The sequence below is a fragment of the Falco punctatus genome, assembly GCF_963210335.1.
Source record: "Falco punctatus genome assembly, chromosome: 1".
NCBI lineage: Eukaryota > Metazoa > Chordata > Aves > Falconiformes > Falconidae > Falco > Falco punctatus.
This window is the reverse complement of record NC_137580.1, coordinates 14,076,912-14,094,385: the sequence shown is the minus strand read 5'-3', so window position 1 is coordinate 14,094,385 and position 17,474 is coordinate 14,076,912. Positions and strand designations below refer to the sequence as shown.

General features: G+C 42.2%; 1 protein-coding gene across 8 annotated transcripts in view; it reads left to right on the top strand.

Annotated features, from left to right (window-relative positions):
* ZNF827 (zinc finger protein 827) overlaps window positions 1-17,240 on the top strand; it is a 106,346-nt gene extending 89,106 nt beyond the window's left edge. Inside the window, exons 9-15 of one of the 8 annotated variants that reach the window (XR_013929188.1) lie at window positions 3,400-3,537; window positions 5,039-5,210; window positions 6,682-6,848; window positions 9,754-9,945; window positions 10,037-10,214; window positions 11,608-12,965; window positions 13,068-13,205. Coding sequence is in view for 5 of the 8 variants with exons in the window: in XM_080393988.1 (XP_080250114.1) it covers window positions 3,400-3,537; window positions 5,039-5,210; window positions 6,682-6,848; window positions 9,754-9,945; window positions 10,037-10,214; window positions 13,008-13,875 (1,715 nt within the window). In the remaining 3 variants the exon portion in view is untranslated. Of the gene's footprint in view, window positions 1-3,399; window positions 3,538-5,038; window positions 5,211-6,681; window positions 6,849-9,753; window positions 9,946-10,036; window positions 10,215-11,195 lie in introns of all 8 variants that reach the window. The other 7 variants (XR_013929189.1, XR_013929190.1, XM_080393986.1 and 4 more) reach the window with 7 other exon arrangements.
* Window positions 17,241-17,474: the final 234 nt, after the last annotated feature.

Sequence of the window (17,474 nt, the reverse complement as noted above, 5' to 3'; positions counted from 1 at the left end):
AGCTTTACACAGCTACTTGTTATGACGTTGACTTGGGGTTAGTAGGGAGATGACACCAGGTGACACAGAAGGGCAGGAAAGGTGTCCCTAAAGATATATTTCACTAATTTTCATGGAAAATTAAGTTTTACGTTTGCATAGAATTTTTAGCTCTTAAGACTTCTATGCTAAATGATTTCAAAATAAGTTTATAACTAGCCTGTGATGGACTGAGTCTTAATCTATTAGCTTTTAATGATGTACTGGAGAACTTAGAGGCTTTCCATTTTACTAAGCTTATTTGGTTGTAAACTCCAGAACCCACACAGAAATGTGGTCTATTACTTAATAATTTCAATATTATTTTGTCATGTATGCTAACATAGAAGTTTTGGAATTTACTGTGGAGTATTTGTTTAAAGCAGAAGTCTTATATCAATTCTTTTTTTTTTTTCTTCTTCTTCTTAATTTTAGTATAAGGATGTCATAGTGAAAGATGGATTTCTATGGGACATCTCTCACAATGGTGATTTATTACTTAACATTAGATGGTCTCAGTCCAACTTCTTCCTGGCCATTTTGTAAAGTGTTCTTAAAGGATAACGGTGCTGACTGTCTTGGTAGCACGCTTTGGGATACGCAGAGAACACCGTGCACAAACCAATATTACAGTCTCAGAGTCGCTGGACTTGTACTCACTTTGCAGAAAACACCATTCCCTGGCATTCCTTAGAGACAGAGCCCAAAGATTGAATGTGGATGTTGGCTCACCTGATTCTTCAGGTCACGGGCGAGGTCAGTTGCTGGGTATATTCTGGGAAGATTTCTGGACCATGGACGCAGACAAAGCTGCCCAGAGGGTAAGGTGGGTGGAAGTAGGTAGTTTCCCTAGGAGTTGAGAAGTCTCTCAGAAGGTGCTGAGGGTCGTTGCATCAGAGACCAGCTCTGGTTTGCCACTGAACAAGCTAAGAATCTTGCTGAATAGAAAAAGCTCTTCGCTACACAGAAAAGACTCAGCTGAAAGAGAAGAAAGAAGCACTGTAGTTAGGACTCCAGGAATAAATCTTTAAATAGAAGTACTTTCCAAACACCTATGGTACCCTCTTCTGCATCAATGAAAGATACGCAGCTGCTTTGCAAGGGGCTGGCTTTCACCAGGTCAATATAATCAGAAAGCTGATATTTTTCCAGCTTCCCATGAGCTTCCCAGAACCGATAGCTATAAATTCACCATAGGGAAAGGGATATCATATTTCTTCTTAAGAGATAAAAGAAGGCTGATGACTAATGCTGAAGTGAATTGTTAAGAGACTTATTTACTTAATTGGGCCTGCTTGTTTGGTATGTGTCACAATTAATTCATTTTTGTTGTGACCGTATTGAAGCAACCTACACCCTTGTGACCTTCTCTTACAATTATTACCATATTCCTCTTTTGAAGCACTGTTTTGATGATGTACTCAAAAAGCTCTGCTAAAACATCTGTAGCATTAGTAGAGAGTCAGATTTTTCCATTGTTTTGAACTCAAAGATAGTAACACTGAAAGAATCATTCTTTATTGAAGTTCTTGGAGGCTGTGGGTCACTTACAACCCTAGGGTATGGGGGGTCTTCCTTTTTAATTTCACAAAATTACTATTTTGAGTAGGCAGAACTTGTTCTCTAACTAGAAATTCTTTTAAGAAAAATGTGTTGTTGGGTGGTAGCACTCAGAGGCGCCTTGTAATTCCTCTGGTGTGCTGAATACTGTACATATTACAGGGTCACAGGAGAAAGTAAGCAGCTGAAAAGGGGCTGGCAAGTATGACCATCCCTAAACTTGCTGAGATTGCTAGGTGGAATCTCTGCCCCAAATAAGGCATTTTTTTTATTATTGCTTGAATTAGCTACAGTATTTGACAGCTTTTTGCCTAAACCCCAATGGAGCCGTCTGGACACCTATCTGTGAAGGAGAGACCCTTTCAGACATGGCGGTCAGATTTGCAGTGGTAAGTGACTCTGTCAGTGGGGGGCTGCCTGTACAACGGGGGTTTTTATTCCTCAGTGCTCGATCGGATGAAGACTTTGCTGAATGCTAGCCTCCATGATAGTAACGTACACTCAATAACCATTTTTGTACTCCTGTCCTCGGCTCCTTTCCCCTGTTTACCTGAAAATCCCAGCCAAATGGTTTTCCTCCGTCACGGTATGCACACACTGGTGGCACTAGTTCTGGGCAGCAGTCCCAGAGGCGGTGTTCGTTTGGAGGAAGGTGCTCTGCGTGCTGCATCTTTCGTTCCAGTGAAAACAGAAGATCTTTTACCAGAAGTAAGTTTTAAACCAAGCTCCCTCAACACTGGTTATTGTATTTGGAAAGCTGCTGAGTGCGCTTCCAGTTTTGTGCACCTCTTACAACAGCGGTGCCTTCTCCTCAGGGAACAGGACCCTTGTGGAGAGTATTTCTTTACACAGGGCTTGCCAATACTGTTTCTCTTGAGCTGAGTAGTACTACTGCTATCCCCAGTCTCCATCGGCTGTCTGCTCCCTTCTGTCCAGATCAAAACTGGCCATGCTTTTAACTTCTTGAAGTACCATGTACCTTTTTTCCTCTTCCTTATTCCCAGGCCTTTTCTCTCTACTTCCGTACAGAGTGCCTTCATGTCTGTGTTTTATGCTGCGGGGAGTTTCTCTTTTGTATGGCAGACTCTCTCAGTTCTCAAAACAATTAAACCCACTTTTTTAAAGATAACGGCTTGCTCTGGGTCTCAGGTTTTTCAGTGGGTAGCCCCGTAAGCTGCTGGGGATTGTAATGCCTGAGGACAGCAGGTGCTGGGTAGAGCTTATCCCAGATGCCAGCCACTCACTGGCGTGCTGCGTCCTCTTGGTTTAATGTTTGTCTGAGCAGTCTTCTGTTCTCCTTCAATGTATTAGTGCTCATGTAGCAAAAATTCCTGTGTCAGTAGAAAAGAAAAGGTTTGGAAATCTTCCTTCAGCCATGATGATAATAATAATAATAACAATCCAGTATAAAACAGACCACCATCTCAGACCAGGCCTTATTCATGCACCATGCAAAGCTGGGTGATTGAAAAAGCCAAAGGAACGGTCTCTCCACAAAAAGAGAATTAGAGGTTAATGCTTTGCCTTGCTCACTCTTGACTTTCTTTACATAATTTGGTTTAACTCCTTGACTATGTCTATGTCTAGAACACTTTGATAAGTATTCTGCTTTAGAGTACGTATGAAAGATGCTGTATGAAAGATTAATTTCCTTTCCTATCATTGGAGTTTCCTTTCCACATGAACTCATGTGCCAGATCACACAGCATGCAGCCGAGAGGTTGCATTTTATGTGACACCTACAGGACTCTCTTAATGAAATCTGCAAGTCTTCAGAGTTCTTAAACTGTTACTTTCTTGTTTATATGTTTTTTGGCATAGAAACAGAAAAGCTGGGGCTGGAGGTGGGAAATGGATTGCCCTCTTGGAAATTTAATGACCAGCTCTTTCCCTGTGACGTGTGTGGAAAAGTGTTTGGTCGACAGCAGACTCTGTCCCGGCATCTCTCACTGCACACAGGTAAGCCAATTGCTTGTTACAGCACTGAGGAAATCTGTGTGTTTGTCATGGTTTGTTTAAGTGGAGGGGGAAGAAGGTAAGCAGAAGAGTGTGTGAGCCATCCTCAGCTCCTTGCACTTAGAGCAGAGCCAAGCACGGAAACAGGAAAGAATGTCAGACTGGTGTTCAGGGAGTTAACTAACTTCTGGTTCCTTTACAGCCTACTTGTAATTTATTTTTACAAAATGTGTCATTTCAAGTTTGTCCAGTTTCTGGTAGACCAGCCTGTAGATACCAACCGGTTAACTAAGCCTGTGAATGGAGTTCTGAAGAGAAGGCACAGCCTTTCTTACACTCCCCTGATAAGCTTTTTAAACGTCACTAACAACACAAGATTTGGCCTTGGTGTTTCAGATCTGGTAAAACTGAAAGGATTGAATATCTGTCATTCAGCTTTGCTCTCATCATCCAGTTCTGAGAGGAACAGGGGCTGTTCTACCCCATACCAACTTAAAGTGAACCAGCTTCAAATCAACTGAGACTAACAGAGTTTTTATATAGAAGATACACCTTGTCAGCCTGCTGAGGTGCACTGCACAAAATAACACTTGAAAGCAAGAATTTCTGATGCAGTGCTGAAAAATATTGTTGGTATAATGCCAGTGTATGTTGTACCATCTAGTAAAGCCATGCTGAAAAGGCTCAAAATGCTCTGATCTGTGGTGGTGTGGGGTTTTCCTACTCCTAAGCTGCTCTACTGAACGCCTTTCCCTTAACACTTGTACCATTATATTTCAGATTTAGAGCAGCTCCTCAGAGGGAAAGGTTGTAAAAGCTGATGTAATGTTTGGTTATTTTAATCAACTCTTTGCAAAATAAAGCCAGGCATGTACAAAAATGTGCTGCCAGGATTTGGAAATGTTTAATTTAAAACAAAATCATTTTTACTTTAAGTTGTTTCAAGTTGTGTAGCATCAGAAATGTGTGATGAATTTCTTTAATTTCTTCAACTGTTCTCTGAGTGAGGTTTTTTCCTTAGTTTGTGTTTGGAACTGGCCTAATGATATAGCGTTCCTTTCCCTCCCCATCGTCAGATTTTAATACAAAATCATCAACCATCAACTCTCTGCAAGTGTGATCACATGGGCAACCTCAAGAATAACTGGGCCCAAAACTCAAGTCAAGGAAGTAGCTGTAGATTATTGACCTGTTTCTCTCCTGGCTCTGCTGCAGCTCTCAGAGTAGCAGTTACCCCAGTTTTCCAGTTTATAAAGTTTTATATTATCTGACTACAAATGGTTAGAGCAAGTTAAAACTACCCCTAAACTACCTCCAACTTAGTTTCTTTCTGAGTAATTGCTGTAAGCTCCTCTAAGTTTCCAAAATGTCGAGCTTCCAAGGTACCTCATTCTGAAAGCTGCTGAGAGAAACCCAAAGGAATGCATACTTGGTTATTGGGAGCTTTAAAAATAGCTTGCTTCAAAATGAAGTATACATTTAAGGTTTCCTGTTTCATTTTCAGAAGAAAGAAAATACAAATGCCACTTGTGCCCCTATGCTGCTAAGTGCCGTGCTAATCTGAACCAGCACCTGACCGTCCATTCTGTGAAGCTGGTGAGTACAGACACTGAGGACATTGTCAGTGCTGTCACTTCTGAAGGCAGCGATGGAAAGAAGCACCCTTATTACTACAGGTGAGGACCCAGACAAGGGCTGTGCACCAGGCACTGGAATCTGAATGTCTTATCTGCCTGCTAAGGACGTGTTACAGAACCACCCTTCTGGTGTTGCAGGGTGGAACTGCCATGAAAGTATTTGCCTTGCCCTATCTGACTTAAGCTAAGCAGCAAAACCCAGCTAGCTGCCTCATGCTGTTTGACTTGGCTAGCCATTGGGAAAAGCTCTGGTGTTTGGTGTGGGGTTGTTTTTTTAAAATGGCTTTGTGAGGCAGCTGGGCTCTTAGAAGCCTCTCTACCTTTTTATGCAGTGTTCATTTCAGTTTCATGTTTGAAAACATCCCATCACGTAGAGAGATTCACAGCAAATCTAAGGCACTATGCTTCCAGTTGCCTCCGACAGCTCCGCTGTTTTCAGCCAAATCTATGAAACCAAACAGTGACGTGTAATAAGAATTGTTATATCGATGTGAGTTTCCTCCATTTGCTAGGGGTATATACATTCAGTGAACAACATGATCAAAGAAGGAAAACCTTTAGGAGAATCTACCTGAAAAATTAAAAGGAATTCCCCAGCTAAAATGGTTATTTGGACATTCTCCTTGTCGTATGCACTGCTGTGCGCTCTGCAAACTGATATGCACTCTAGTGGCCAAGCAGATTAGCAAATCACTCTTAGTTTTATTCAAAGTGTCAAGAGCAGATTTAATTACAAAATCATAGAAGTAAGAAATAACAGAGACCTGCTGGATTAGATTATCTAGTCCATCCTCCTGGGAAAGCAAAATAGTGCCCTAGAGTATACGCCTTTTAAAATGTTTTTGGCTTGTTTTAAATGTTAATGGCCTAATCAAAGCAAGAGGAGGGACTCTGTAAAGAAAGTTAAATTAAAGGGCCCTTTCCATTGCCTCTCAATATCACTCTGTTTATGCACTGGCTGTGAAATCTGTATCGCTGCTAATTATTTGCATAGCTGATGACTGCTGTTTTGCAGTCAAGCATAAGAAATGTTTGAAGCCATTTTTACTTGCTTACACTGAAACTGCCAGGCAGTTTTGCACAAGATCCCAGTTTGGCATGGGAACCATTCCAGGGCTTGAAAATAACTCCTGGAGTGTGCAGCAAGCTCTCCGTTTGTCAGTGTATCAGCCGTACTAAACATCTTGGCAAAGCTGCAATGCCTTTTATTGCCCAAAGGAATCGGCTAGGTGATGCGCAGCATCTGGAATCTGTAGTTTTTAATTAACTTTATGATTATTTAGCATCATTATAGCATGTATGGGATTGTTGCATTGTGCCTGCCCTTAATCACATTGGCATGGCCACCAGTTCAAAGGCAGTTCAGCAGACAAAAGTGAACACGGAACAGTGAGGAAGAGAAGAAATCTGTGTAGTGAGTTTTTCTTGCAAATTCAGGGAAAGGCAATACGCTTCTGTTTGTGGTTTGTCTATTAATGTTTCTTACTCTTGAATTCCCTTCTGCCTGCAGCTGTCACGTGTGTGGGTTTGAGACGGAGATGAATGTCCAGTTTGTCAGTCATATGTCCCTCCATGTGGATAAAGAGCAGTGGATGTTCTCCATTTGCTGCACAGCATGTGACTTCGTCACTATGGAAGAGGCAGATATGAAGGCTCATGTCAACAGCAAGCACACAGGTGATGATCCCTCTCTCCCAGCTGCAACGATCTCTCTCTTCCTTGCTTTTTAGGTGCAACCTTCACACTTCCCATTAGCACTCTACTTTCACTGAAATGCTTGCTAATTAAGGCCTGATCTCTCAAAGTTGAAGTGAACTGGACTCCAGCCAGGCAAATAATCTGGTAGTGCAGATCAATTTTCAAGCTTAGCAAAATAAATGAAGGACTGCTTGGTCCTCCTCCTTCCTATTCCCCTTATCCCCCAAATACCCTCCCCTCTTGAAGTCAGCATACTTTGTTTTTTTCTGACTGGTTTACTGTTTCATCAAAACCCTGGCTTGACTTCAGCACTGATAAGGTGACTTTGAGTGCTAAGTGTGCATACCTGGCTATAAGTTTGAAATACACAGTACGTTGAGCTTTGCTCTTCAGTATGTTTGCCTCCACAGGCTATCAGTTTGGAATTTCACGCTGATGTTTAGTTGACGCTGTGATTCAGCAATACCATAAAAGTAATTTTATATTAAATAACTGAACAAATCATGTGTTCTCTCCCTGGTCCTGTTCACTTAATAGCCAAAGATAAGAGCAATAGCAGTTTTCAAACAAGTGCCATATGCTTAGTCCGACTAATGAAGTCTGGCATAATTTAAAGAGAAGAAAATGAGAATCCTAATTAATTTCTCTTACAACACCAGAAGCATTTTGCTGCCACAAACTACTAACAATTGTGTTGACAATACTGAACCTGAACTGCATCCAGCACAATTTTTCCATTGCTAAATTGCTTTTCCTGTCCTACCAGGAATAAAATTGGGAAAACAGGGAGGGGCGAAGGAGGAGAAAGGAGAGAAGAATACAGTTGTTTGTGCTCACAGATAGATAAGTTAAATGTAACTACAGAAATACAAACTACTGGAAAGTTCTCAAGGGATTTTATGCCAGCGTAACTCTCAGCACTACTCCCCATTATCTGAGGTGTTTGCATCTAATTGCACTTCAGTCAAGGCAAATGAGCCACGTGAAAAGCTTGCACCGGAGCTGAAAACTGAGTTGTACTCTACTATATCTTCCTATTGTGGCTGCTGCTTGTCTTTTAAAGACAAAAATACCCCTTGTTCTTCCTTCACCCTGTTAAACTAAGCTGTTCAGCTGGTGATTCAGCCAAATGCTTACACATATGGCAAATACAGAGAGTAAAAAATAAAATGGATCTTCTGGGTCGCTTGACTCCAGTCCCTTATCCTCTGATGTTACCAAGTCATAAAAGGCCTGTTTGTAAGGATGTTGGTGTATGTCTTCAAACAAGTGTAATTGTTTTAAACCAACTACTTCTACAGCCAGGCAGCTGCAGCTTTTCCTGTATTAAAGATTAGGGACCTTTTTAAAATCTCCAGCCTGTCTTACTGACAGTCAGAATACGCATACATTGTTCTTGTGCCAGAACTGTCCTTCATCTGAAACAGCAACCCACCTCTTGCTCCCTCCACCTTTCTTCCCTCCTTCCACTGTATTTATTCCCTTAGTGTATTTATGAGAACAACCCTCTCCCCTCTACACGTACATTGAGCCTCTTCTTATACAAAACATAGTTTTCCCACTGTACCAATCCCTTACTGCATATGTTCTTGCTAGAACCCCTGCTCTTGACATATGCAATCACCGCTGTACATGGTGAAATGAAATAAGTAGTGGTGGCCGTGTAAAACAGCAGCAGCTACTGGGAATAGCTCACACAATAACGTTCTGTGCTCATATTCACCTTCCTTGAAGGCTCCCACACACCGTGATTGCTCATATTAATTCCATGTTCTGCTCAAATTCCTCTTTTGTTTTCCTTGACTGTTTCCAACTTAAGCGCTCCTCATTCGTAGCAAAAATTCTTGTTACTGGCCTTTCAGGTCATAACCTTTTAGTCTGTACTATTAAATTTCATTCCATTTCTATTACTCTGGTCCCCAAGGTCAGTGAATCTTTCTGTATGATATCCTAGTCATCCTCCCGATTGACAGCTTCAGTCATCAGATTAGCGCATCCCTACATTTTTACCTTAGGCTTAAAGGTGCTGCTCCTCAGTTTAAAGCTAGGCACACAGGTCCCGGTATCTGCAGAGGCCTTGATCAGGGCCTTTATCACACAGAGAATATGCAGTTTTAGTAAAGTTTCTTGTAATAATTTGCCCATCCTTACTTCACTGGCTCACGGCAGTTCTCATATGAGAACTCTCACTCTTGTTCATTTCTAGTGTGTGACAGAGTTTGGGATTTGAATTTCACACATTTATTGCACACATAAGGAAACTCTAATGGGCTTCAGCTTTAGATCCCGTTAAACGACGTCTTTTTAAATCAATTACCTTCAATAAGTTCCTAATAAAAATGGTAAGTTTTGAGACTACGCTGTCACCTCTTACAGTCGTTCCTGAGGGTGCTCCTCAGTACAATGAGTGAGATTATTGCCCTTCCTCCCAAATTTACCTGTTGGACCCGCATAAACAGAAAGGTGGGGGAACTTTAGCCTGGACCAGTAGGCACTTTTGGTTTCCGCAACCCAAACCTACAGAAGCTCTGTTTCCTTTTTAAGTGACAAGTTCTTAATTATTTTTGAACCCTGAGCTAATCAAGGTGTTTTCTTGGAATTTTTTCAGCCTGGGAATGAGGTACAGCTGCACGCTTACTTCCTGCTGCCGTTACAGACACACACAATTCTAGGATAAACTGAGAGATGTACTGTTGTAAATACTAGTAAAAAGGAAGGAGGTGCAACTATGATTTCTCAACAGATCAATTAATTTCAGACTTGTTTATAAGCATGTTTGAATTAAATTTGAATACAGGTATTTTTTCCTGAAATCTAAACCAGGATCATTGAGATTCCATCTAATCTGCTGTACTACTTATTGCTGTTTATTCCTGTTTTTCAGCTGAAGAGAGGAAGACACCCAGTGAATCTAACAGTCCATCTTCATCTTCGCTGTCAGCACTAAGCGACTCCGCCAACAGCAAAGAAGATGCAGATATAACCCCAAAAAACAAGGGTTCAAACAACCTGCTAGTCATTTCTGTAGTGCCTGGTACTCAGACCTCAGTGAACACTGAAGAGAAGTCAGAGAAAGGTATGACGCTTAAATAAATACAGACTGTGACCTTCTACGCAGTCGATCTGGCCACGATGTAAGGAATATGTTTTCCTGTTTTATTTTTCAGGCTTTGAATGTGTTTTCTGTAACTTTGTCTGCAAAACAAAAAATATGTTTGAGCGCCATCTGCAAATCCACCTGATCACACGGATGTTCGAGTGTGATGTGTGCCACAAGTTCATGAAGACACCTGAACAATTACTGGAGCACAAGAAATGCCACACAGTCCCCACCGGTGGGCTCAAGTAAGGAAAGCAAGTACACAAACTTTTACTGTGTTAAGTACCTCTAATACTGTAGGGGTAGGACAAAAGGAAGTCAATTAGAAAGGGTTAGTTAAATGTCTGATAATCCAGATTTGGGGCTTCCTTCTATTTAGATGACTCAAGCCCAGTCCTTTAGTGTAGGCTTGCATCATGAAAGCAGACCAGTAAAACCTGGCAGCAATTGTAGTATCCACTGATTTTAGAGCTGTAACAAACTATGATCCTTTCCCTTTTCAAGTCAAATAGGAGGCACTATGTTATAGGTCCTACAGGGAATAAGGCAGCACTACACAGAGGTGCTGGCAAACTAAGAGGGGGTTTTCTCAAGGCATCAGAGCAAAGGAGAGCACACAGCACAGGCTCTGGTCTGCACCTGGCTCAAAGAAACCCTGTACAGTCCCTGCAACTAGGTATGACATTATAAAAGTTATAACCTTTGTAGACTCTAATGCAAAGTCAGTCCCCTTCAAGAATTAGTAACTTCAGTGCTTTCTGCTTTGGTTTGCACGCCCCAGAACGATCACTCGTATAAACTGGCATGTAATGAGTAATACACTCTTTTAAGGAAAAAGCCCTTTGGCTTTGGCTAAGGTGGTGTCCTTTAAGGTCTGTTGGTGCAGAGCAGTGTTTCTAGAGAATGAACAAGCCCTTCTGTCAAAGTTGGACCCCTGAGGGAAGGAGTGACTGCTGGGGCCATATGCTTGCTCTCTGTGGGTGGGCAATGTGACATTATGCAAGATGTACGTACATCCCTGGTCTCTGTTTGTTCCAGCTGCTGCAGGAAAAGAGGCTGGAACCACTTTGAGCCTCGCTAGGGTTCAGCACAGGACTCCTGCTTCTGTTGCTCTTGCTAAGCAAACTAATGTTTTCAGTGACAAGCACACCATGTTTAACGTTATCACGAGCAGCATTATCAGATAGTTTGCACTGCAGTTTTTTAAAACTGGTTCTGTTTGCCAGGCAGCGTCTGGTCTCCAGCTCAGTAGTTCCATGAACTGGCATCTGTGGTCACTTGAGATGCGACGACTGAATCTGGGAAGAAGACCAGACTGAGACACAAGTAGTGTGCCAGAACGACGGGATGTCTGTCTTGGACGTACAGACTGAGTTGTCTAACACATTTGGGTTTAAGCTGCACAGAATCTGTTCTATTTACCAAGGAAAAACCATGACCTATGACTCAGGCCTTCCTGACAGAATAGCTTTCTCAGTCTGCATAAGTTATTCCTGTTCAACTCAAGTAATAATTAGGTACCTTGAAAGCTGCACCTAAGAAAAAGCTCTGATTTATCTTTTTTTTAAGGCATCCAGAAAAGCCTGAAGATATCTAAGTAAATTGTATTTTTCTGTTTCCTGTTTGCTGTGGGGGAAGAGAAAAAAACATGATTCCTCCAGCTCCAGGTCAAAACTTGAGATTCTGATCCAAAGAGCACCCAGCCCAGGAGAGGTATGTGTGCACAGACAGCCGAGTCCTCTGTTGCGATAGAGCTAATCACGTTAGTGGCCTCAGTGCCAGGCTCCCTCTCTGGATCAGAGTACTTGATGAGCATCAGTAAAAGTGTCTGGATGTTTTAGTATCCGCTTGTCCTCCTGTATTACTCACTGTGCTCAAAAGTCTCGTCATTAGCAGGTATACTAACGTTAAACCTGTATGTGCAACCAGTTGTAGCAAGGGAAAACGCACAGGGAGAGAAAGGCTCTCTGCTTAGAAATTATCTGAAAGCTGGAACACAATCGGCAGACCTGCTAAACGGTGAACGCAGGTCAGTGGCACGTGGAGATGTCTGTAAGGCAGCGGCCACGTGCCTTGGTCGTATCTGTTTGTCTAGACCCGCTCTTTTAGCTGCCCGGTTCCATCCGGAAGGGAGTGTGCTTTGCTTCATGCAGCAGAGGTTGCTGGCACGTAGCTGTCCTCACCAGCTTCCTCTCAGCTACATAAAAGCAAAAGCGGGTGTGTTTTGGGGTTGTTAGTGGCCAGGCTTGTTCAGCTCAGGCTTCCTTCCAAGCTTTCAAGATTCCCTCCTCCAGCCTTCTCAGCCCTTTCAGGTCCAGGAACCGGGGGTGAGGGCCTTTGCCACGTCCACCCCGGGCCGGACGCTTGCCGCTGTGAGTAAGCGGAGCCCACATCCTGTTCCCACACAGGAACAATTCCTGCTGCGGCAGAGGCGGCTGTAGGCAAACGCTGCCAAACACACGCCCCCTTGGAGCATGGCTAGCTCATCTCCCAGAAACGGGAATCCCTACAAATCTTCCTAACACTGGCTTTCAGCTGCTGCTAGCAGGATACCCAGCAAGCTTGTTGTTCAGGGTCACATAAAAGGAATTTCCTAAGCTTTTGCTGTACATGTGGTATTACAAGTTTATTCCATCTTTACTTAAACAGCTGTTTCATACTCAACTGTAAACACTCACTTTAAACTACTTCTTAATGGAAAAAATGGCCAAAGCGACTTCGTGCAAACACTAGGAATGTCGTTACACAAAGTACCTGTGAATCAGTCACCCACTCTGCACTACCCAGCCTGCTTTGCAGAATCTTCCCCGTCAAGGTAAGCCAGAAGATTAAAGAGATGCTCCTTCAGAGGGAATCAGTGTTTTCCTAGGAATGCGTGAGCTCTACTGCCACTAAATGGGCAACCCTCCTCTAAGTAGAGACGTGTCAAGGTGAACCAAGTATTCGACAGAGGCTTCACAGGGAGAACTAAGTGCCTTTTCCTCCTCTTTAAGTAGGTGAGAGAGGGGTTGAGTGACAGGGTTAAACCAGGTCTGCAGGTCTTCCAGCCGAGTGACTTCTCTTTCCTCTGTCCCTGCCTTTCCTTGCTGTGTTACCAGGTGCCCGTTCTGCATCTACTCCACTAACCGCCCCGCAGCAATGGAGTGCCACCTGAAGACCCACTACAAGATGGAGTACAAGTGCCGGATCTGCCAGACAGTGAAAGCGAATCAGCTGGAGCTGGAGATGCACATCCGAGAACACCGCCTTGGCAACCATTACAAGTGTGACCAGTGTGGCTACTTGTCCAAGACCGCCAACAAGCTGATCGAACACGTGCGTGTCCACACCGGTGAGCGCCCTTTTCACTGTGACCAGTGCAGCTACAGCTGCAAACGCAAAGACAATCTCAACTTGCACAAGAAACTGAAGCATGCTCCACGCCAGACTTTCAGCTGCGATGAGTGCCTGTTCAAGACTACCCACCCTTTTGTCTTCAGCCGCCATGTGAAGAAGCACCAGAACGGGGACTGCTCCGAAGAGGAGAAGAAGGGCCAGTATTCAACCTCCAAGGAAGCCAGTCCGCTCCTACCCGTGAACAGCTCCAGAAACCTCCTGTCACCCCTCTCAGTTATGTCTGCCTCCCAGGCTCTGCAAACAGTGGCTATGTCAGCTGCACACGGCGGCGGGGCAGAGCCAAACTTGGCAGTGAAAGCCTTGGCCATCAACGGCACTTCCCTGTGCTTTGATAAATACTGGAACTCAGAGTTTGCCCATCTTATTCCTTTAACAATGTTTTTCCCCAAAAACCACTACGATCTCACATTCCATCCACCCAGACCTCAGACTGCACCGGGAGGTGCCTCTTCACCTAAACACTCCTTCCTTGCCTACCTTGGACTAACAGAAAGGGCAGAAACTGTCTGAGGGCAGTTACATTCTGTACCAAAAATACCCCAACAAACCCAGCAGGTATACATTGCTGCAACACGTAGACCGAAGAAGTAACAAACACTTGTACTATATCATTAGTAAGGTTTAGAAAATGGCTCTGTGTGTATACTTATTGCATTGACATGAAAGCTGCTTTATTAAATCTTCAAGAGGTGACCTACTGCATACTTCTACCTTCAGAGGCATGTTCCCAGTACTCTTATCTAAGAAACTATTTTGTCTTGTTAAGCTGAAAAAGAGTGTCCTTAACGGCAATCAGCACTTGTAAGATTACATATTGATGCATTTTATTTTGGGGCTTTGTGTGCGTGCGGGTGCGTGAAAGAGAGTCTGCCTGTAGCGTGCCATGACATTGCTTTTGCACATCCCTTGTATTGGCTTATTTAATTATTATTCCTTTCCCTTTTTCACACATTTGCTCCCTCCTTTCCCTCCATCTCCCTCTGAACTTTAGAGCTGTGGAAGGAGTAACGCTTGGTTCAGGGTGGACCGGTGTATTATTTCAGTGCTGTTTGCAGCTTCCTTTAATTGTTTGATGCCTTGCACTCAGTTGTCAAGGTTTGAGGATTTGGGGTAGAACTGATGAGGAAAAGGTTGCTTTCAGCACTGCAGGATGAGAGTATGACAATGAGAAGCGTGTGTATGTACACACACACACACACACGCAGTGTGTGCAGTCTACACACCCACGCAGCAGGCCCAAGGCTTAACTGTTACACAGGTGTAACAAACACCTGCATCTGGGCCATAGCATACATCTTTTGTTTTAAAAGGGCATATATATATATATACACACACACACTTTTTTTTATATATATATATATATATACTGTATTATGCAGCGGTTACCTTTTAGTTTGCAGGAACAACTTGTGTAACTAGAATGCTATGGTGGAAAAAAAAAATCCGACAAGGGGATTAAAAAAAGGGTATGGATAAATTCTGGGTATAAATACTCAGACTAAAAAAAAAAAAAAAAGGCAGTTTTGCACAGTGCTTTAGTCTTGCACTAGTTTGTTTCTCACTTGCAAAAAAAAAAAGAAAAAAAACAAACTGTGGGCTGAAGGTAAGACGACTGTTTATTTGAAAAGGTACTAGTAACTTCTTTGAAATAGAAAGCTATAAAAAGATGCTGTTTGAACCATACAGTTCTCTTTTATACCCTCAGTATTTAAATTGTACTTGCAAATTCTACAGTCCTATTGATAACCTCCATGTTATTAGTAATACTTTATTCCTTTTTGTTAATGGCGGATAGAGCATACACTGCTAGGAAGCTAACTTTATACTTATTTAACGCTCCTACTTGTGGTCATTAAAATGACATGTTATATGTAGCACTTTATTGCAGGAAGAAGCAAAAGCAGATTGGTTGTGTAACATTTGTTAATCTCAAAATGCCAAGAGTGATCTTAATTTAAGAGAAGCTAACTGACTGTTAATTGCATTGTGTTTCTTAGATGTAATATCCAGGAAGAAAGATCAGGAGTAAAAGTACTCTGCATTAGAATTGGAAGTATAAAATATGAAACATTTAAAAATTATCATTGACTTACAGGAATGCTTTCTTACTGGATTGTTTTCCACAGTGTCTCTTCAATTCGGATCTTGCTGTCTTTCACCAGGTATTAGAAATGTCTGACCTAGTTTTTGTCAGTCCCCTCTCTGTCCCTTGGCCAAGCCACTGTAGGAGGTGCCCTGAGTCACATCTAACTTGCTATCCACCCACCATCATGCTATCCTGAAGGAACTTCTTCTGCAGGTTGTTCTGAGATGGGGGGATCCGACCGGCCAGTTGGAGCCAAGCCCTTGTGAGTGACAGCACTAAAGCAACACCCAGGTCAGGAAGGCATTTCTGGTCCACAAGGGCTCTTCGCCATATGCACAACTAGAAACGTAACTCAGTCTTCATTAGTTCTTAAATGAAGCTTGTGTAGAAATACTTTTTTGATGCAAAACCTGCATCATTGAACATAGTTGCAGATTCCTACATTTGTTCTGCACTGAGATTGCCAAACATTCTCCACTGTCATGACCAAACTCTTCCTGTTCGTGTTGGGGGATGATATCCTAATCTGTGCACTCCTGTTAACATACTGGAAGCTATTTACAAGGGGGAAATATCCAAAACAGTAGCAGGTTCTCATTGCAAATTATTAATTGACAGAGAAGTCCCACCATTTTGTTTACATTCCAGCAGACAGTTTTGGTTCTAATGGGCATGTGGCAGTTCTGTCTGTCTATGCAGTAAAGAAAAGCCATCTGTTCCAAAGTATGTAGAAACCTTTGTAAACAACCTACGTAACTCAGGGCCCTGTTTGCCATGCTTTACTCCGTCAGAACTCCAGGTACCACCACGACACACACCCCCTGCCTGGAGTACAGACAAAATAGGAAACGCTGTATTAGCAAATACTCAAAGCATAAAGAATTGAGTATCCCAACAGCACGAAATACGCAATCTGCATCCACAAACTATATCGGTTCTTTAAAATAGACTCAATGCATATATCTCTGACCCCACCACAGATGAGCAAACACTCCCAAATTAAAAAGCTTGTTTTTCAGACTGACAGGTAAAGTACAGCTGTCTAGGAGGAAGAAATAGGAATATTAGTAGGACACTATGTAAACCAAATGGCAGTTTAAATAGGGCTGGAACTTCCAAGGATAAGCTGTCAGCATGCGAACGCCATGTGTTTGACGACGTTCCACTGTACCAGTATCTGACATAGTAATGTTTAATGTACCTGGGAAATTTATTTAGCACTTTGGAAAGGATAAATTAATTCTTTCTAGCAAGTTATAGAAGTTTTCTCTGTAAGGAAAGGTGTGTTAGGAGGTTTTTATTTTTTTAAGAAAAAAATACAGTATTTATCAGAGCTCATGCATATTAAGATGATTGGTTTGCAGTTCAACGCTAAAGAAAGGAATGTTCTCCAGAGGTTTCCCAGACTGACTAATGACCAACAGTTCTGATAAATTCCGCCCCCCCTGCCCCCCCCAAGGTAATTTCATACTGGTTTTCACTATGCATTCTTTAATGAAAGCTAGCATGTTTTTCCATTTGGTAATTCAGTTAAAGTTCTCAGCACTTTTTTTCTTTCTCCTGTCTTTTTTTTTTTTTTTTTTACTTGTATTTTGTTCAAATATCATTCTGTCAAGGTTTGTGTACATTAATAAAAATTTGTATTGTATAAAGCTTTTTGCATTATAAGGCTGTACAGGGTCATTTTGACAGTAACTGGTATATTTCTTTGCATCTTATGTTGCATTGCCAATTTCTAGTGTATCCAGTTTGGAAGTACAATATACTCTAATTAAAAAGGTTGGCTATATTCTTGTTTCTTTTTGGTTTTCCTTCCTCTCTCTATTTTTTACCTTAAATATATTTAGGCTTGATTTGGAGGGACAGCAAAAGAGTTCTCCAACAAGATGAGAAGATAGAAACTAAAAAGGGAAGATGTTATCAATGGTTGAAATGGAAAAGGAAAGCTCTGGTTATTACTGCTGATGAAAAAATACAGCAAATGCTCCTAGGATGGCTGCAGGACTTCTCTCTGTGGGCTCTG